This window comes from Molossus molossus, unplaced genomic scaffold (genome assembly GCF_014108415.1).
Source record: "Molossus molossus isolate mMolMol1 unplaced genomic scaffold, mMolMol1.p scaffold_m16_p_13, whole genome shotgun sequence".
Classification (NCBI taxonomy): domain Eukaryota; kingdom Metazoa; phylum Chordata; class Mammalia; order Chiroptera; family Molossidae; genus Molossus; species Molossus molossus.
In genome coordinates, this window is record NW_023425348.1 from 48519943 (window position 1) to 48535448 (window position 15506).

The window sequence follows — 15506 nt, forward strand, 5'->3', positions numbered from 1 at the left end:
CACGGTCTTTAATCTACTCAGCACCCACAGCCAGGCTCATATTTCTAACTTTTCTGTCCATCACATTCCACCCTTGCTTATAAATAGGTATTAACATCTAGTCATACAAATACCCCTGAGATCTGTCCTTTCTAACTACTCTGTACAATCTCTTTCCTTTTCCTTTTGGTCTCACAGTGATGATTGGTTGCTCTGAGCTGACTTCTGAGCTTCTGTTTAATTTTCCCCCACATAAATCTCCATCCCTCTGAGCAGTTTATAACAATGTCTTCTCCTTGTAATGCTGCAGCCACTCTGTACACTTGGGCGCTCTCTCTCTCTCTCTCTCTCTCTCTCTCTCGCTCTCCTGGTGGCAATGCTGTTTAATCTAGGCACTCACCACTTAAAACATAAAGTTCTTAATAAAGCCCAGAATCAGTTATTTGGAGTGGACCTTGATAAAAAGTATCCCCTGCTCTGATCTCTAACTCCTTCTATCCCTAATCTATCCTCCCAAGTGCTTGTAACAAACCAGCTGCTTTTAGAAAATATGTGTTTCCAGAAGCAGAAGGGAATTAGAATCCTTTTCTAGGCCTTATTGTCTTAATATGTGGGTTAATTTTTCTCTACCAGACCCCCATATTGATATTCTGCCTTCATCGAGATCCCTTGTCTTTTCTGAAGTCCTTGCTGAGGCCCATATATCTGGTTCTGAGAAGTTCTTGTCCCACGATGTCCATTTCTCCCATCAGAACTCTCCCATATCTTTAACTTCAACTTGAAGAACTCCCAAGTATTTGTTCCTTCCAAGTGTTTGTCCCAAGGGTATATTTCTTTTATTGCCCTGTTGTTTTATTTCCTTGTCAAAATAAAAACACACACCTCAACAGAAAATCCCTGGAGTTCTCACATACTTAACATCTAATGGGTAAAATAGAACTGAAGACAATTACAGAGGAATTCTTAGCACAACTTTTATCATTATTATTATTGTGACTACTAACTACTATTATTTGAAAAATAAAGTTGTTCCTTGCTGGGTCCACTTTTCAACTGGTCTTAGCTTAAGAATTAATGTCAGAAAGTACCTCCTTTGCTTTTTGCCATGTGCTAATGAAACAGCTCTGAAGGGAGAGAAGTTGATTTTTCTGTGACTAGTAGTCTACACAGTCATGCCTGGGACATGCTGCATTTAAATAACTTGCTGTAATTTACTGCAGCTTTTGAAAGGACACACCTACAATGTGACAGAGTCAGAGTTCCTACTAATATTTTTTCCCTCTGAAAGTGATGTATAATCTCAGATGTTACCTGATCAGGAGTCCGGAAGCTTTGGAAATCTGACTTGGTTATTCGCCTCTAACACCAAGAACTGCAGCTCAAATAAAATGCAGATTATGAAATTACATGGTGGAGTCTTTAGGGTTTTTTTATATAAAGAATTATTTCATCTGAAAAAGTAACACTTGGACTTAATTCTCAATTTGGATGCCTTTTATTTCTTTCTCCTGCCTGACTGCTCTGGCTAGGATTTCTAGTGCTATGCTGAATAGGTATGGGGAAAGGGAACATCCCTGTCTTGTTCCCAGTCAGAGAGGAAAAGCATTCAGTTTTTCACCATTAAGTATGATATTAGCTGAGGGTTTGTCATATATGGCTTTTATTATGTTGAATTACTTTCCTTGTATACCCATCTTGTTAAGTTTTTTAAATCATAAATGGATGTTGTATTTTAGCAAATGCTTTCCTGGCATGTATTGATAAGATCATATGATTTTTATTCTTTACTTTGGTAATGTGGTATATTAAATTACTCCACCAAAAAATAGAAACAGTAATCAAACACAGTAAAGTTTCTATTAAAAACTGACTTATCCAGCCCTGCCTGTATGCATGTGTGTGTTAATTATAAAGCTGTTTGAAATTAAGTTGTCTTAAAGTAACAAGATCTAGACCTAAATCCAGGTCCCTAAGGAATAAATAATGTATCTTCTGATTGGTGTTTCAGGCTTTTTAGGATGTATTCCTAGAAGTGGGATCACTGGGTCAAATGTCAGTTCCATTTTTAATTTTTTGAGGAAACACCATATTGTTTCCCATAGTAGATGCGCCAATACTTTCGACAATAAAAATAAATAAATAAAATAAAACTTCTAAAAAAAAAAAAAGAATGTATCTTCTGTCCACAATTCCAGCATCACCATCCTTGATCCCTTGACATTCAGATTCAGAATAATAGATGAAGGATAAGAAAGAGAAGAAGTTTATTAAAAATGCACATTGCTCTCATTTGTTAACTGGATAAAAAGTGCCACAAACTGCCTTCATTTACTCAGTTTAGGGGCATAATGAGAGGCCATAAGGCTAAGAGAGACCTGTGCTATTGACAGCCTACAGCTACAATAATCACTGGTTTGTCATCCTTGTTGTGGGAACGTAAGGTGAAATTAGAAAGTAATTCACAGGACACATTCTGATCACTTTGTGGGGGCAATAAAATGCCTGAAAGAGTTAAATTTGCCAAGAAATGATACTCAAACTTGTTCAGTAGGGAAGGTCTCAAGCTTTGATATGAGAGTTTGACTCAAGGCCTGAAGGTCAAGATTCCCTGAGCAAACTCCAATTACTCCCCCAAAAGTGATTCAGTTAATGCCACTCCTGCACGAAGGTCTGTCCACAGGTCAATGCATGGCCTCTTCTTATAGATTTACCCAGACTGGGAGCTTTCAATCATCTACCACCATCTCCTTTCTCCTCATCTACCGCAGTCAGTCATACCATGTCCTTCTCCCTCTCTCTGTGCTCACTTTTTAATTTTTGCAGACCCCAGTGTTCTCTTTGGGTTTAGCCCATTATGTATATTCCCCTGAATTGAATCCATGTATAGTCTCTGCAATTTTGAATTTATTTTTGTGTGCATTAAGCATCCCCCTCCCAACCTTATTTCTTGAGTCCTTTAAAGTTTTAAGAATATTTATTATTTATTCTTGCCAATAGCAATAGTAAAAAAAAAAAAAAAAAAAGTAATAAGTTTTTTATTTATTTAGGTCTCCACATTACCTAGTTTTTCTTAATACTCTACCTATGTCTTACTCTCTCCTCTACTTCCAGATAGATATTTTAATGCAAGTCATGAAGACCTAGCTTGCTGGTTTAGACTGTGAGCCTTTGTTGGTATCTTATCTCCTACAACAAATGGTTATTGAATGAATGTTCTAAGTCTTGGCCATTCTTTCCCCTTAAAATGCACACACCATCTTAACTCTAACTTTATTTTTGTGAATGTCACATTTAATCAGAAGGTATTGTACATGATCTGAGCCTTGGCTCTCCAGTGAGACAGTGGAACCCTTCAGGAATGTGTAGGTGATTAATTAGTAGAGACTTTTTCTGGAAAGCTCCCAGCCATCCCTCAACTCATCTTCTTATCTCCAATTCTATCTCACAAGGCATATGACAAGATAGGTGATTCAAAATGCACATTAGAACAAACTGAAATATTAACCTAAGCTTTGACCTTGGATCCCTACAAAAAAATTTCTTTTCTTTATTCTTTATTAAATTTATTGAGGTGACATTGGCTGATAAGAATACCCAGGTTCCAAGTTCACAGTTTTATAATGCAAAATATGCATATTGCATTGTGTGCCCACCACTCAAAATCTGAACTCTGACGTGTACAACAAATTTACTTTGTTTTTTTCTTAGGCACTACTTACCACCTCCTTCTACAGTAAGATTTTTGTCACACTGTACTGTAAGTCCATGCCTACTTGATTAACCCTTTTCCCAACCCAGAAAACGTTTTCCCATCTTGCCATCCACCCAGGCTCTGTAAATCCCCCCACAATGTACACTTCTCAAATGAGCTCTGTTTCTTCTTATGTTTCTCCCCGCCCTCCAGTCAATGAACACTTTCTTCTCTAACACAAGAGTATAAGATAGAAAAGATACAATATAATTTCTGATTACTGGATAGAATGTACTTTATTAAACAGAAACTGTGCTGTCAAGATCAAAGCCCAGTTCCCATTTTCAGAAGGAAGGCAATGGGGACACAAATGGTCACTGGTGAACTGGAAAGAGGACTCAGTGGTACTTGTGGGCCAGGGCAGTGGCAACACCCGCCACCAGCTTCTGCCAAGCAGCCTGCACTTCAGGGGTGAATTCCTTGCCAAAATGAGAAGCCAGAATAATCACCAACACATTGCCCAGGAGCTGTTAGGTAAAAGACAAAATGAAAAATAATCATATTGAGTAGATGTTTCCAAAACAGATTGCAGAAGAAAGAATGGCTTAATATCTAAACTCCCTGCTGACTCTGCAATTTAAACTCCTCTAAGGGTTGTACCTATTCAATAAACTCAGATAAGGTAGTCCCTAAATTCAATTTATCTTTGTGAGCTTTCCATTCAACATTCTGCCTACCTATATCTCCATCTTCACTCCCATTTCACTCCCCCGCTCTCATCTACCCGTTGTCGAATTTCTGTAAGCATACGCTTTCAGGGCTGCACGGACTCTCAGAGTGAGTTTAGTTAAAGTCTCCAACCATTGCTAGACAAGCCTTCACTTGGTCAAAATACCAACAACTGAACATATTTTAGAGGAGTTGTATGTCCTGAGACATTCTGTCTAAAAGTTTTTCTCCAAAATCTCTTCCTAAACTTCAAATGTCAGGGACCACAAAAAATCATGCATTTCTCCTTCCCTGAGATAGCACTTTATCTACCAAAAGCCAAATTCCATTCTTCCTTAAACAAGTTTGCTGTTCTGTGATATTATTTTCTAGGATAAACACATCCAGTTATGACAAGAGTTTCTGTAAAGTTTTAAGCAAACTCAGGCTGCTCGTCACCCTGTAGTGTCACCAGTCCTTAATCAAGGTGGCCTTGGTTATGCCCTCTGGAGGTCTGCTCTCCTAATCCCAAAATTTCTGAGATCTTTTTTAGTTTTCCCAAAGACTCAACTTTCATTATTACCCCAAAGTTTAAAAAGCAAACAAAACAAAACAAATGCACATGAACATTTTCTGAACTCACCCTGAAGTTCTCAGGATCCACATGCAGTTTGTCACAGTGCAGCTCACTCAGCTTAGAAAAAGCACCCTTGAGGTTGTCCATGTTCTTAATAGCATCTCCAAAGGAGGTCAGCACCTTCTTGCCATGTGCTTTGACCTTTGGGTTGCCCATTATGGCAGAAGCAGAGGACAGGTTGCCAAAGTTGTCAAAGAACCTCTGGGTCCAGGGATAGACGACCAGGAGCCTATAGGATGGAACCATAGCATATGGGAAATCAAAAATCCTCAAAAATCTTAAAAGACTTTGCTGATCAATTTTCAAGGCTCATATTCACCACCCTTGTCCATGTATTGAATCCCATTTCCTACCTGCCCAGCGCCTCGCCTCCAGCCTCTTCCACGTTTACTTTGCCCCATACATTAGCAATAGCAGCCTTCTCCTCGCTGGTAAAATGCACCATGATTTTGGGTCTGAGAGCTTACGGAGATCACAGAGGTGTCAAAAGCAGGTATGTCTGCTGCTGGAAGGGGTAGCCTTTTATGCTTTACTGCTCACCTTCTGGCCCCTTGTTTCCCCTAGTACTTGGAGGTCATTGGTCAAGGCTGAGCTGTGTTCCTCATGGGTGGAGTCAGGTCAGAAAAGGGTCAGCAAGGAAAAGTGCACTCTGGTTTATGATAATGTGTTTGGTTCCTGAGATATTCTTCCTTTGTTGCTCCTCCTTTCATCACAACACAATTTTTCATTCATTCCTCCTCTTGTCTCCCTATGTCATTCTCCAGGAAGACATTTAACTCTCCTATTCTCCTTCTCCAAGGAAGACTCTTAGAGAGGAGCTAAGCCCAAGATAGGGAGAGAGTTCCAGTCTAAACAGCTTAATATTTCTGTTAAGGATAATGACAGGGACAAAATTACATCTCTGTACTTTAAGAAAAAAAATACATCTCTGATAGTGTGGCTCAGTTCATTGGAGCATCACCCTGTGCACCAAAGGTTGTGGGTTTGATCCCTGGTTGGGGTGCTTACAGGGGGCAACCAAACATGTTTCTCTCTCTCTCTAGAAAATCAATAAAAACATTTCCTTGGGTGAGGATAACAAAAAAAAAGACACAGAATCTCATCCAGTTCTATCACTCTTAAGAAAAAGTAATTTATAACTAAGCTTCTGCATCTTAGTTTTCCAAGGGAAACAAAACACATAGGTGGTTACTTCAGGAAGCTGAACAGAGTAGCAAGGGATCCACAACAGGACTAAGAACTCGGGGTTGATCCTTCTCCTCCACATTCACACCCATTGCAAAGCCTGTAACTCCTTTTTTTAAATCCTCATCTGAGGATATTTTTCTATTTATGTTCACATAGAGTGGGAGGGAGAGAGCGAGAGAGAGAAAGGGAGAGAGAAAGAGAAACATCATCGTGAGAGGGACACATTGACTGGTTGCCTCCTGCACAACCTCGACCAGGGTCAGGGAAACCGCAACCAACATAAGTGCCCTTGACCGGAACCAAACCGAGATTCACTGGTCCATGGGCCAATGCTCTACCACTGAGTAAAACTGGCCAGGGCTGTAACTACTTTAGTGAAGGCTTTTGGGACCAGAGCTGGCTTGCCTCTAGGGATCTGGCCCATCTTTTGCTCTTTATTGCTAAAGATTGTGGGAAAAGACTTTAAAGAAAGGTTACAAGGTTGAAAGGCAGCACATCTGTAGTGCAGTGAGTCTTATGAATTCTGCTTCTGAAGTCAGGTAGGCTGAGTGTAGTCTCATTACTGCTTAGGTGCTTGTTGATTCAAGCTAAATTATCTCAGATGCTCATTTGGAAGTATTTCATTTATTTCTCCCATGGAAAATTATAATTATGTTCTTCTTTTCTTGATGGAAAAACCCAAAGTTTAGAAAGATAAGTGACATAGTTATCCAGGATGGAGCAGAAAGCCTAAGGGGTCAGAAAAAAAGTAAGGTCAAGATAGCCATTTATTACTTATACAATTAATAATTAATGAAACAAAACACATTTTATCTCAAGGAACTTAAATAAAAAGACTTTTAAAAAGTAATTCTGGGAGCCCATGCAGCCCTGAAAGCGTATGCTTACAGAAATTCGACAATACTCATACTCACGCTCGCTTTCTTTCTGCCACCATCTTGGCTACATGCTCCCCCCACAAAATGCCCAGCGAAGCCACAGAGACCACCCTGCTGCAGGCAGGAGTTGCCACAACCCCAAGCTGAGACAAGGTCCGGAGCAGAATCTGACAGTGGCGAATCAGTACCAGAGCGGGAGCAACAAGGTTCCACATGGACAACCACACACCAAGCCCAGCTGGCAGCAGCAGCTGAAGTCAATGCAGAACCAGTCAGTACAGCAGAACAGAGCCAGTGTGAACAGAGGACATGAAAGGCTATTTCCAACCTCGGTCTTCGGCAAGGGTTAATAGGGTCACTCTTCAGAAATCTAAGAGTATCTGTTTTGTCATCACAAAACCAGATGTCTACCGGAGCCCAGCTTCAGATCTCTACATAGTTTTGGGGGGAGCCAAGTTTGAGGATTTGTTTCAGCAAGCACAGATAGCAGCTGCTGAGCAATTCAAAGTTCAAGGTGAAGCTATGTCTCAAACATTTAAGAAAATGCAGACTCCAACTGTACAAGAGGAGTGTGTGAAGGAAAAGGTTGATGAAACAGATGTGGGAGTTGATGACATAGAATCAGCCATGTCACGAGCAAATGCAGTCACAGAACAAAGGCAGTCAGAGCCCTGAAGAACAACAGTAATGATACTGTAAATGTTATGGAATTAGCAACGTAACCATCTAAAAATGAGAAACTTTTTTGGTATTTAAAAAGAGTAACTGTAGCTTTGTTTGAAATTTGTACTGTTCCTATCATTAATAAAGTTATGGCTTCTTGTCGTGGGCTGAAAAAGAAAACTCTGAAATGTGTTAAAAATTAAGTCCTGCCTCTCAGGGTATCCAGTAACATTTATATGTTTGTAAATGCTGTGTAGGGTTTTAATAAATGTAAGAAGCCTCTTTTTAGCAGGGATAAAGCAAGTATTTCCTTAAATCTTGCTAGCTAAAGTATGACATGTATTCTAATCCTATGAGTCAACTACTGTATTATCTTTAGGTGCTATTAGTGTGGAGAATTATATAAATTACATTGTTGTTAGGTAAAATAGGTCTTTAATCTCACTGCATATTTTCTATACTATAATATAAGAAAAATACTTCAAATGTTATTTTTTATCCCAAATGAGTTATTTTCTTTTTTATTTAAAATCAAAAAAATATAGACAGAGTTTATAAATCACTAAAAATTTAAAAAGCTGCTTAGATTCTTGATTAGAGAGGATGTCCGTTCCTCTGCTTTCTTTCATTATACATCTGAATTTATGTTCTTATAATATAAATAGGTGAGATCTCTCCACACTAATAGCACCTAAAGATAATACCCAGAAATGAATGAAAAAGATTAATTCTACGCTAAGATTCCATCTCACTGTGAGAACATTGGGATGTCCTTGACTTGGTGACTTTTGAATTCTCAAAGATGTTAATGACATTTTTTTTTTTTAAACCTAGACATGCTATCTTAATACTTTGGACATTCAGTATTGAAGCTATAACATGTTTCATGAACAAAAAAATCTGCATCTCTCTGGAAAAGGGTAAATTTGAGGTTTGGTAAGTATGAAGGGTGTAATGGAAGCAGCAATGACTGGCTAGGCCCCATGCATTAGCAAGACCATGCACCATGAGGAATTATGAGAAACAGAACCCTTGGTTTGTATGACCTAGTGGGGCAGTTAATGATTGTTTCTCCTATAAACCCCTTTTATCTGTTGCTAATTGTAGCCTTAAAAGGGTTATTCCTGAAACCAAACTCCCACAACCCTACCTTATTGAGTCTCAGGCATATGGTAGGGAAAAGAACACCCCTTTTTTAGACCAACATCTGCTGCGGCTCTTCTCAGTACAAGAGCCTCATTAGGCCCTGATATCACCTGTCTTTCTTGCACCTGCTTTTTGTTTTTGTTTCTTCCTCTTTTTCTTCTTCATTTTATTTATTCATTTGTTTTCTGAGGTTTTGCAGGCATTCATTTTGTTTTGTTTTTATTTGACACAGGCAGGAAGATCTAATATTTTCTTCCTTCTGGGGACTTAGGCTGGTGATAGCTGGGTGGAGTCAGAACCTGTGGGCACAGATAAGAGCTCAGGACAACATAGAGCTGTGGCAAGGGTGGGGGCGGGGGTAGCTAAAGACAGTGAGAGCCAGTGTGTTTCTCTTACTACCTTCAAAGACCCATCCACAGTTCCTATACAAGTAGATACATGGAAGTACTTGAGTGTCCTGCATGATTAACTCCTCAGAACTGCCTAATTAATATGCTTTGTGCAATGCGCGCGTGTGTGTGTGTGTGTGTGTGTGTGTGAGAGAGAGAGAGAGAGAGAGAGAGAGAGAGAGAGAGAGACTACAGTGACTCGTTAACATGCAAGGTTCAGGAAGACAGGAAAACAAATTGCATTCTTTAAATTTAGTTGAAATTAAAAATAAATGTAGTCACAAAATTGAGAGACTCAAAATCTCCTGAAAGAGACAGAATGACTCTCAGGCCAGATGCTCTTAATTATAATCTTATGGAAAGTTCTGATGTATAAAAAGAGGTATGTTAATCTTTAGAAAGTTGGCCAAAAAAACAGTACTGTATAGGAGAAAAAAATCAAGAAGAGTATATATTTTTTTTAAAAAGTTGCTCTGTTGGTTTAAAGTCTAGATATGTTTTAAACCTCACATAATATTTATGTACAGGCCAAGGCTATCCTTTCCATGAAGATGGATGAATAAGCCATATCTGACCCCCTTGGTAAGATGATGACCTAATATGATTGCATCCAGCTACCTTCCTTCACACAGTTTGTTTCCTCCACTTTTACCTGATTGATGTAAAGAAAGAATTTATTGTTCACATAAACATGAGTAGTCCAGCTATAAATCTCAATGTAAATTAATAAGTAAGTACCCTGGTTCCCATTTTAGCTTCATGTGCCTTCCCTCTGGCCAAAATAAGCCTTCAAGAGCCAATCACATCCTACAAAACAAATGGGTCACATCCTGGAACTCAGTACTCTGATCAAGGCCCTGCATATTGAGATCTAACTAGCTCTAGTTGGCATTACCTCTTCCAACAGCATCCCACAGATTTATTTGTATGTATATAGCAGTGAATGTATGTATATATGTCTTTGTACTTAAGGTTGTATGTGTGTTTGGCTATGCATTCATTCGTTCAATAATATAAAAGTACTAAGAATACAAAAATGAAAAAAAACAAAGCCCCTGTTTTCATGGAATTGATAGTGGGACGAATCAGACAAAAAGTAAATAATCAAGTGAAATATATGGTATATGCCAGATGATGTTAAATACTATGGAGGAGGACACTGGGTTGAGGGACAGAGTGTGATGGAATAAGGGTGGAAAGGTATTGCTGCTTTAAATAGTGTGGCAAGGATGTCCTCACTATAAGGAGACATTTGAGAGGATACTGATAGATAATAAACCAATTCATGTAGAATTTGGGCTAAGTGTTTAAGGCTTAGGGGATTGCAAATATAAATAACCTAAAGCTAGAGGATGCTTAGAATGTTCAGGGAATGATAAAGAGTCCAATGTAGGAGCAGATTAAGTGATGGAGAGTAGAAAATGTGATCATATAAGTGCTAGTCTATAAAATATGGAATAATAATACCTGTATTATAGATGTGTAAGAAAACATTCACATATACATATATGTGTATATATATATACACATATACATTCTTAGACACTCATAGATGTATACATATATAACATAAATATAATTATATCTGCATTTATACACATACATATATAAACACACACATATATTATATACAATATACATATATGCCAAAATAAGAAGTTTAATTCAGTAAATGAATCAAACATTCATTTGAAAATTCCTTGTGAGTTAAACTGATTTATCTGCTTCTCTTTTAATGTTTTTTTCATTTATAATATTTAAAACATTTTATTGGGATGATAATAGTTAAAATTATATAGGTTTCAGGTGTACAAGTCTATAATGCTCCATCAGTATATTGCATTGTGCATTCACCACACAAAGTCAAGTCTCTTTCCATCAACATTCATCCCCTTTTAACCTTCTTCCACCTTCCCGAACCACACCCCTTTTAAACTTTTTTCTTAAGTGTATAATTTCTTGTCATTTCACATTTCTGAAGCATCTTTTGCCACCATTAACTCCTATTGAAGGCTATTTCAACTTCAGCATCATTCTTCTGGAGGTTTTCACTGATCCCTTAGCCTCCTAATTTTTCTCCCCCTAGGCACTGTGTCATGGTGCTGATCTCTGTAGTCCTTGACAGCCACTGATGCATGGGAAGCCTGTTGGCTCTCTTTGGGAAATGTTTCTTCCCTGTAGGGTTGGAGTTGTCTACATTTTCCCAATAAGATAGGTAGCACCAAGAGTGTCCTGAGACTTTCCTTAAATTGAGGGTTTCTAAGTGACATCCCCAGTCAGATCAGACCCAGTGTGTGAGCATGTGCTCTCCAAGAGCACAGGCCCTTTGTCACCTGGATGTCTGGAAGTACTCCGAAATGGCATAATGGCTTCCTTCTTTTCCGTTTGATGCCTTCCTCTTTCATACTCATGTTTCTGTCCACGTCTACAATATTCTGTGCAAAGTGGGTATTCAGTATGTGGACTCTTAGAGAGGTGAAAACTAGAAAAATCCTTTGGTCGTCTAGCCCTGCGACATCTTTATATACAAGAGGAAATTTGGGTTCTGCTCTGGGTTATATGGTACATGAGAAAGGATCAAGGTTACCTCACTAGCAAAGATCCTATGCTTCAAGTTACTCTGATAAATTGACTATATTTTATGAACTAAAGAGCCATACACATGTACTGACAAGATAAATTTTTCTGTTTCGAGATATGTGAGACAACCTATAAGATGAATATCTGATGAACAATGACTGATAGTTTTATGGCATCTATTAGGACAACCAGAAATAACCTTTTAAATCTGAAGGAAATATACTCTAAGATATGTCACATTCTGCCTCAGGGATCCCTTTCTCTTCAGGATGTTGTTTGGGGTGAAGTTACCTCCTGCAGTCAACTTCTTCTTTTCTTGCCATCTGTCCTGTAAGTCTCCTCCTGGGGACCCAGATAGCAGTCATCACTCAAGGCTGAAAACATCTGGCCACACATGCTAGCTTCAGCATGACTCAGCGTGATTCAGCATGGCTGTCCTGGGCCCAGGTCCTTGCCTAGAAGGCTATGCAGATCATGAAGATAGAGAGCATGGCATTGACTCAGACTGGGGCCCTGCAGAAATGTCTATGCTGGGACTATGGGAAGGCAACAATGGAGGCTTAGACAAAAATCGAATATGAAGCTTATTTAGTCAGAAATGAGGAGGCTGGAGAGGATAAAGAGGGTCGGGCTTACAGAAAGTACAATAATCTAGTAAACATTCTCAGAGTACTTCTATGTGCTAGACACTAATTTTAGTGCTTGAATCATAAAAAGAATGATGCATATCTTGCTTTTCAGGACAAAACAATAGCACTATAATCCAGTATTATAGTTTCCTTTATATTTAATAAAGATGTATATAGGAGGGAGAAAATATGATTTTCCAGGTTCTCTCTAGGGAGTAAGGAATGGACCAAAAGATTTTACAGAATTGAGAAATTTTCAGATTGGGCTGGAGAGATGAAAATGAATTTTTCACGATGGAATAATTTTTTAGGAAAAGTACGTGTAGCTAGCTAAAATACAGTAAGAGTGATTTGGTCTAAGAGAGAAGCCTCGCTGTTGCATGGTCAGAGAAGAAAACTCCACCAGTTATCACAATTCTCCGTTCCTCCTTTCTTCAACATCAGAGGTTTCATATGTAAGCCCTCTGGGGTCAGGAAAATCACATAAAGGAATACAGTGTCAGGTGGCGTCTATGATGAATGCAAGCCCAATTCTAATAAAATAGGGCAGTCAGTGCTTCAGCCAAATGTTGCCATAAGACGTTGGGAAGAGCTCAGTGACTCCAACATTACCTAGTTACTAATGTAACCTTGGACAAGTTGCTTAATGTTTCCGTGTCTCTGAAATATAGGATGAAATTATGACTTAGTTCATAGTTTTTTTCTGATGAATAATGTTATTTATTGCATAAAGAAATAAGTATAGACTATGCTCACTAAGTGTTATCTGTTGTTATAATTTTATAAGTATATAGGTATAACTATAAGGGTCACATCTTATTTTCAAAAATGATTGAAAATACAAGTATTTTAGGCATTTCTTTTTTCCTTTTATGCTCACTAAACTAGTAAGTAGTTTATTTTCAAACTAAGTAGCATATCTTTTCCTCCCAGTTATCATTTTGTGTACGTGAAGAGAGCATGAGATCTACTCTCTTAACAAAAAAATATTTGACACTGTATCAGTGACTATAGTCATCATGCTGTTCATTAGATCTCCAGACTTATTCATCCTTCATAACTGCAACTTTGTACCCTTTGGCCAACATTTCCTATTTCCCCTACCTCCCCACCCCAGTAACCACTCTTCTACTATCTGCATTTATGTATTCAACTTGTTTATACTCTACATATAAGTAAGATCATGCAATTTTCCCCTGATCTCTGTGCCTGCCATTCTTTTGTTTTAAATGTTGGCAACAGATTCAGTGTATTTTGAAACACTATTCAGGTCTCCCAAAACAATTCTATGAGAGATACTTAGATAATAGGCTATCATGTTGCAACTTCTGGTCTACCTTCTCACCCTCATGTTTGACTTTTCCATTTTCTCCTTGTTCCTGTGATAGTGCCCTTCTCCTAGTCTTCCTTTGACCAATGAGTGTCTCCCAAGGCAATCTAAGACTTTATGCTCTGGTTTAGGAGAAAAACCATCGGCGGCTGATTTTTTAGTGTGAGGAAGTAGGAAAACTCAGTCCAATACAGATGATATAAGACCTTCTATAAAATTGATACCAAGTTCTTCTGTTTTGCTTGCAGATGAGAAAGACAGTGGGAAGTCCAAACTGATTTGGGAGAAGTTAACACATAAAGACATCTTACACTGGTGACACTTGGGAAGATTTTAGTTGTTAGGTTCTGCAAAGAGAGGTTCGGGGAACTTGCAGACTTTCTTCTTATTTTTGTGTCTCTGACTTAACACACAGCACTGCCCCTAGAATGGTGTAGTATCCTCAGTGCTTGGCGTAGTTAGAATGTCACACCGAATTAAATACACAGAGATGTATATGTTCTGGGAGCAGCGTGTTTCTAAGTTACTACAGGGTAAACAGAGAGGCAGTGGGTCAGGCCTGAGATGTAACTGAAGAATATAATACATGAAAGTGCCCTTCCTTAACTAAACTTGCAGCTTGGTAAAGGGTCATTTTGGAAGGTATGGGCCTCCAGTGTTATCAGAAACCTATCTATAGCCTATAATTCCACAATCTCTGTAATCCAAGATACAGCCTCATTCTATTTTGAATTTATTGCCATTTTTTTCTTCTTTTTATCTCAACTTTCCTGAGGAGATGCAACTGTGTTGAGGAAGTATGTCTGCAACTGTGGCTTGAACTCTGATCTCCAATCTCCAAGGTGGGAAAGTGCGTGGTCAAAGGCAAGAGTACCTGCTTCTGTTTCTTGAGTCCACAGTGGATGTCCATGTTGGTGTGTTGTTTTGTGAAAAGCATAGTCTCAGCAGCAGCAGAACTGGGCCTCCATCCTACCTCACTACTTACTAGTTCAGTGAGGTTCAATAGGTCATTCCATCCCTTTGACCATGTAGACAATAGAAGAGCCCAGACACCTGGGTTCAAATCACTAATTGAATACTTATTAGTCATATGCCTTCAAGACTTTTCTTATATTTTCTGTGCCTCAGTTTCCTCATCACTAAGATACATTAATCCACTTCTGATTATTAATATGAGGATAAATTAAGGTAGTTAATATAATGCACCTAATTTATATCTCAGTATATACTACATAATCAAAAATATTACTTATCATTAGCATGAATTAGAAAATGTTTAATGTATACTTCACAGAACTACCATATTTAATGAGATTATTTAAATACCCTAGAATGGCACCTGACATATAGAAATATTTCAGTAGGTATTAATTCCCACACCTTTTTCATTTCCCTCTGGCCTAAATCCCTCTACTTCTTTGAGTGTCTATCCTGTGGTCTCAAGTCCCTTAATCGTCCTGCTTCCTGCTTAACTGCTGATCAGATTCTTAGTGGACCTTTTATGCTTCAGAATCTTGGGTTCTAGATTCTCCCAGTAAAGTGAGATTTTCTTAAACTCCAAAATTGCTCTCAGCTGCCTTCATCTGTGCCCTGTGGCTTCAGGTGCCTCAGCCCTAAAAGCTAAGCTCTGGACTTGGACTCCAGTACCTGGGAAGATGGTCTTACTGGGAGAAAAAATTCTTCTGCAG

The 15506-nt window shown here is 38.6% G+C and overlaps 1 protein-coding gene and 1 pseudogene across 1 annotated transcript; one reads left to right on the forward strand and one right to left on the reverse strand.

The window, feature by feature from the left end:
* Positions 1–4049: 4049 nt before the first annotated feature.
* Positions 4050–9063, reverse strand: HBE1 (hemoglobin subunit epsilon 1). The gene is made up of 4 exons (XM_036257992.1): positions 9016–9063; positions 5369–5517; positions 5022–5244; positions 4050–4197 (listed from the first exon to the last, which is right to left on the reverse strand). The coding sequence occupies exons 2-4, from the start codon at positions 5458–5460 to the stop codon at positions 4069–4071; spliced, it is 444 nt and encodes a 147-aa protein (XP_036113885.1). The 5' UTR covers positions 5461–5517; positions 9016–9063; the 3' UTR covers positions 4050–4068.
* On the forward strand, positions 7166–7803 carry LOC118628579 (annotated as a pseudogene).
* Positions 9064–15506: the final 6443 nt, after the last annotated feature.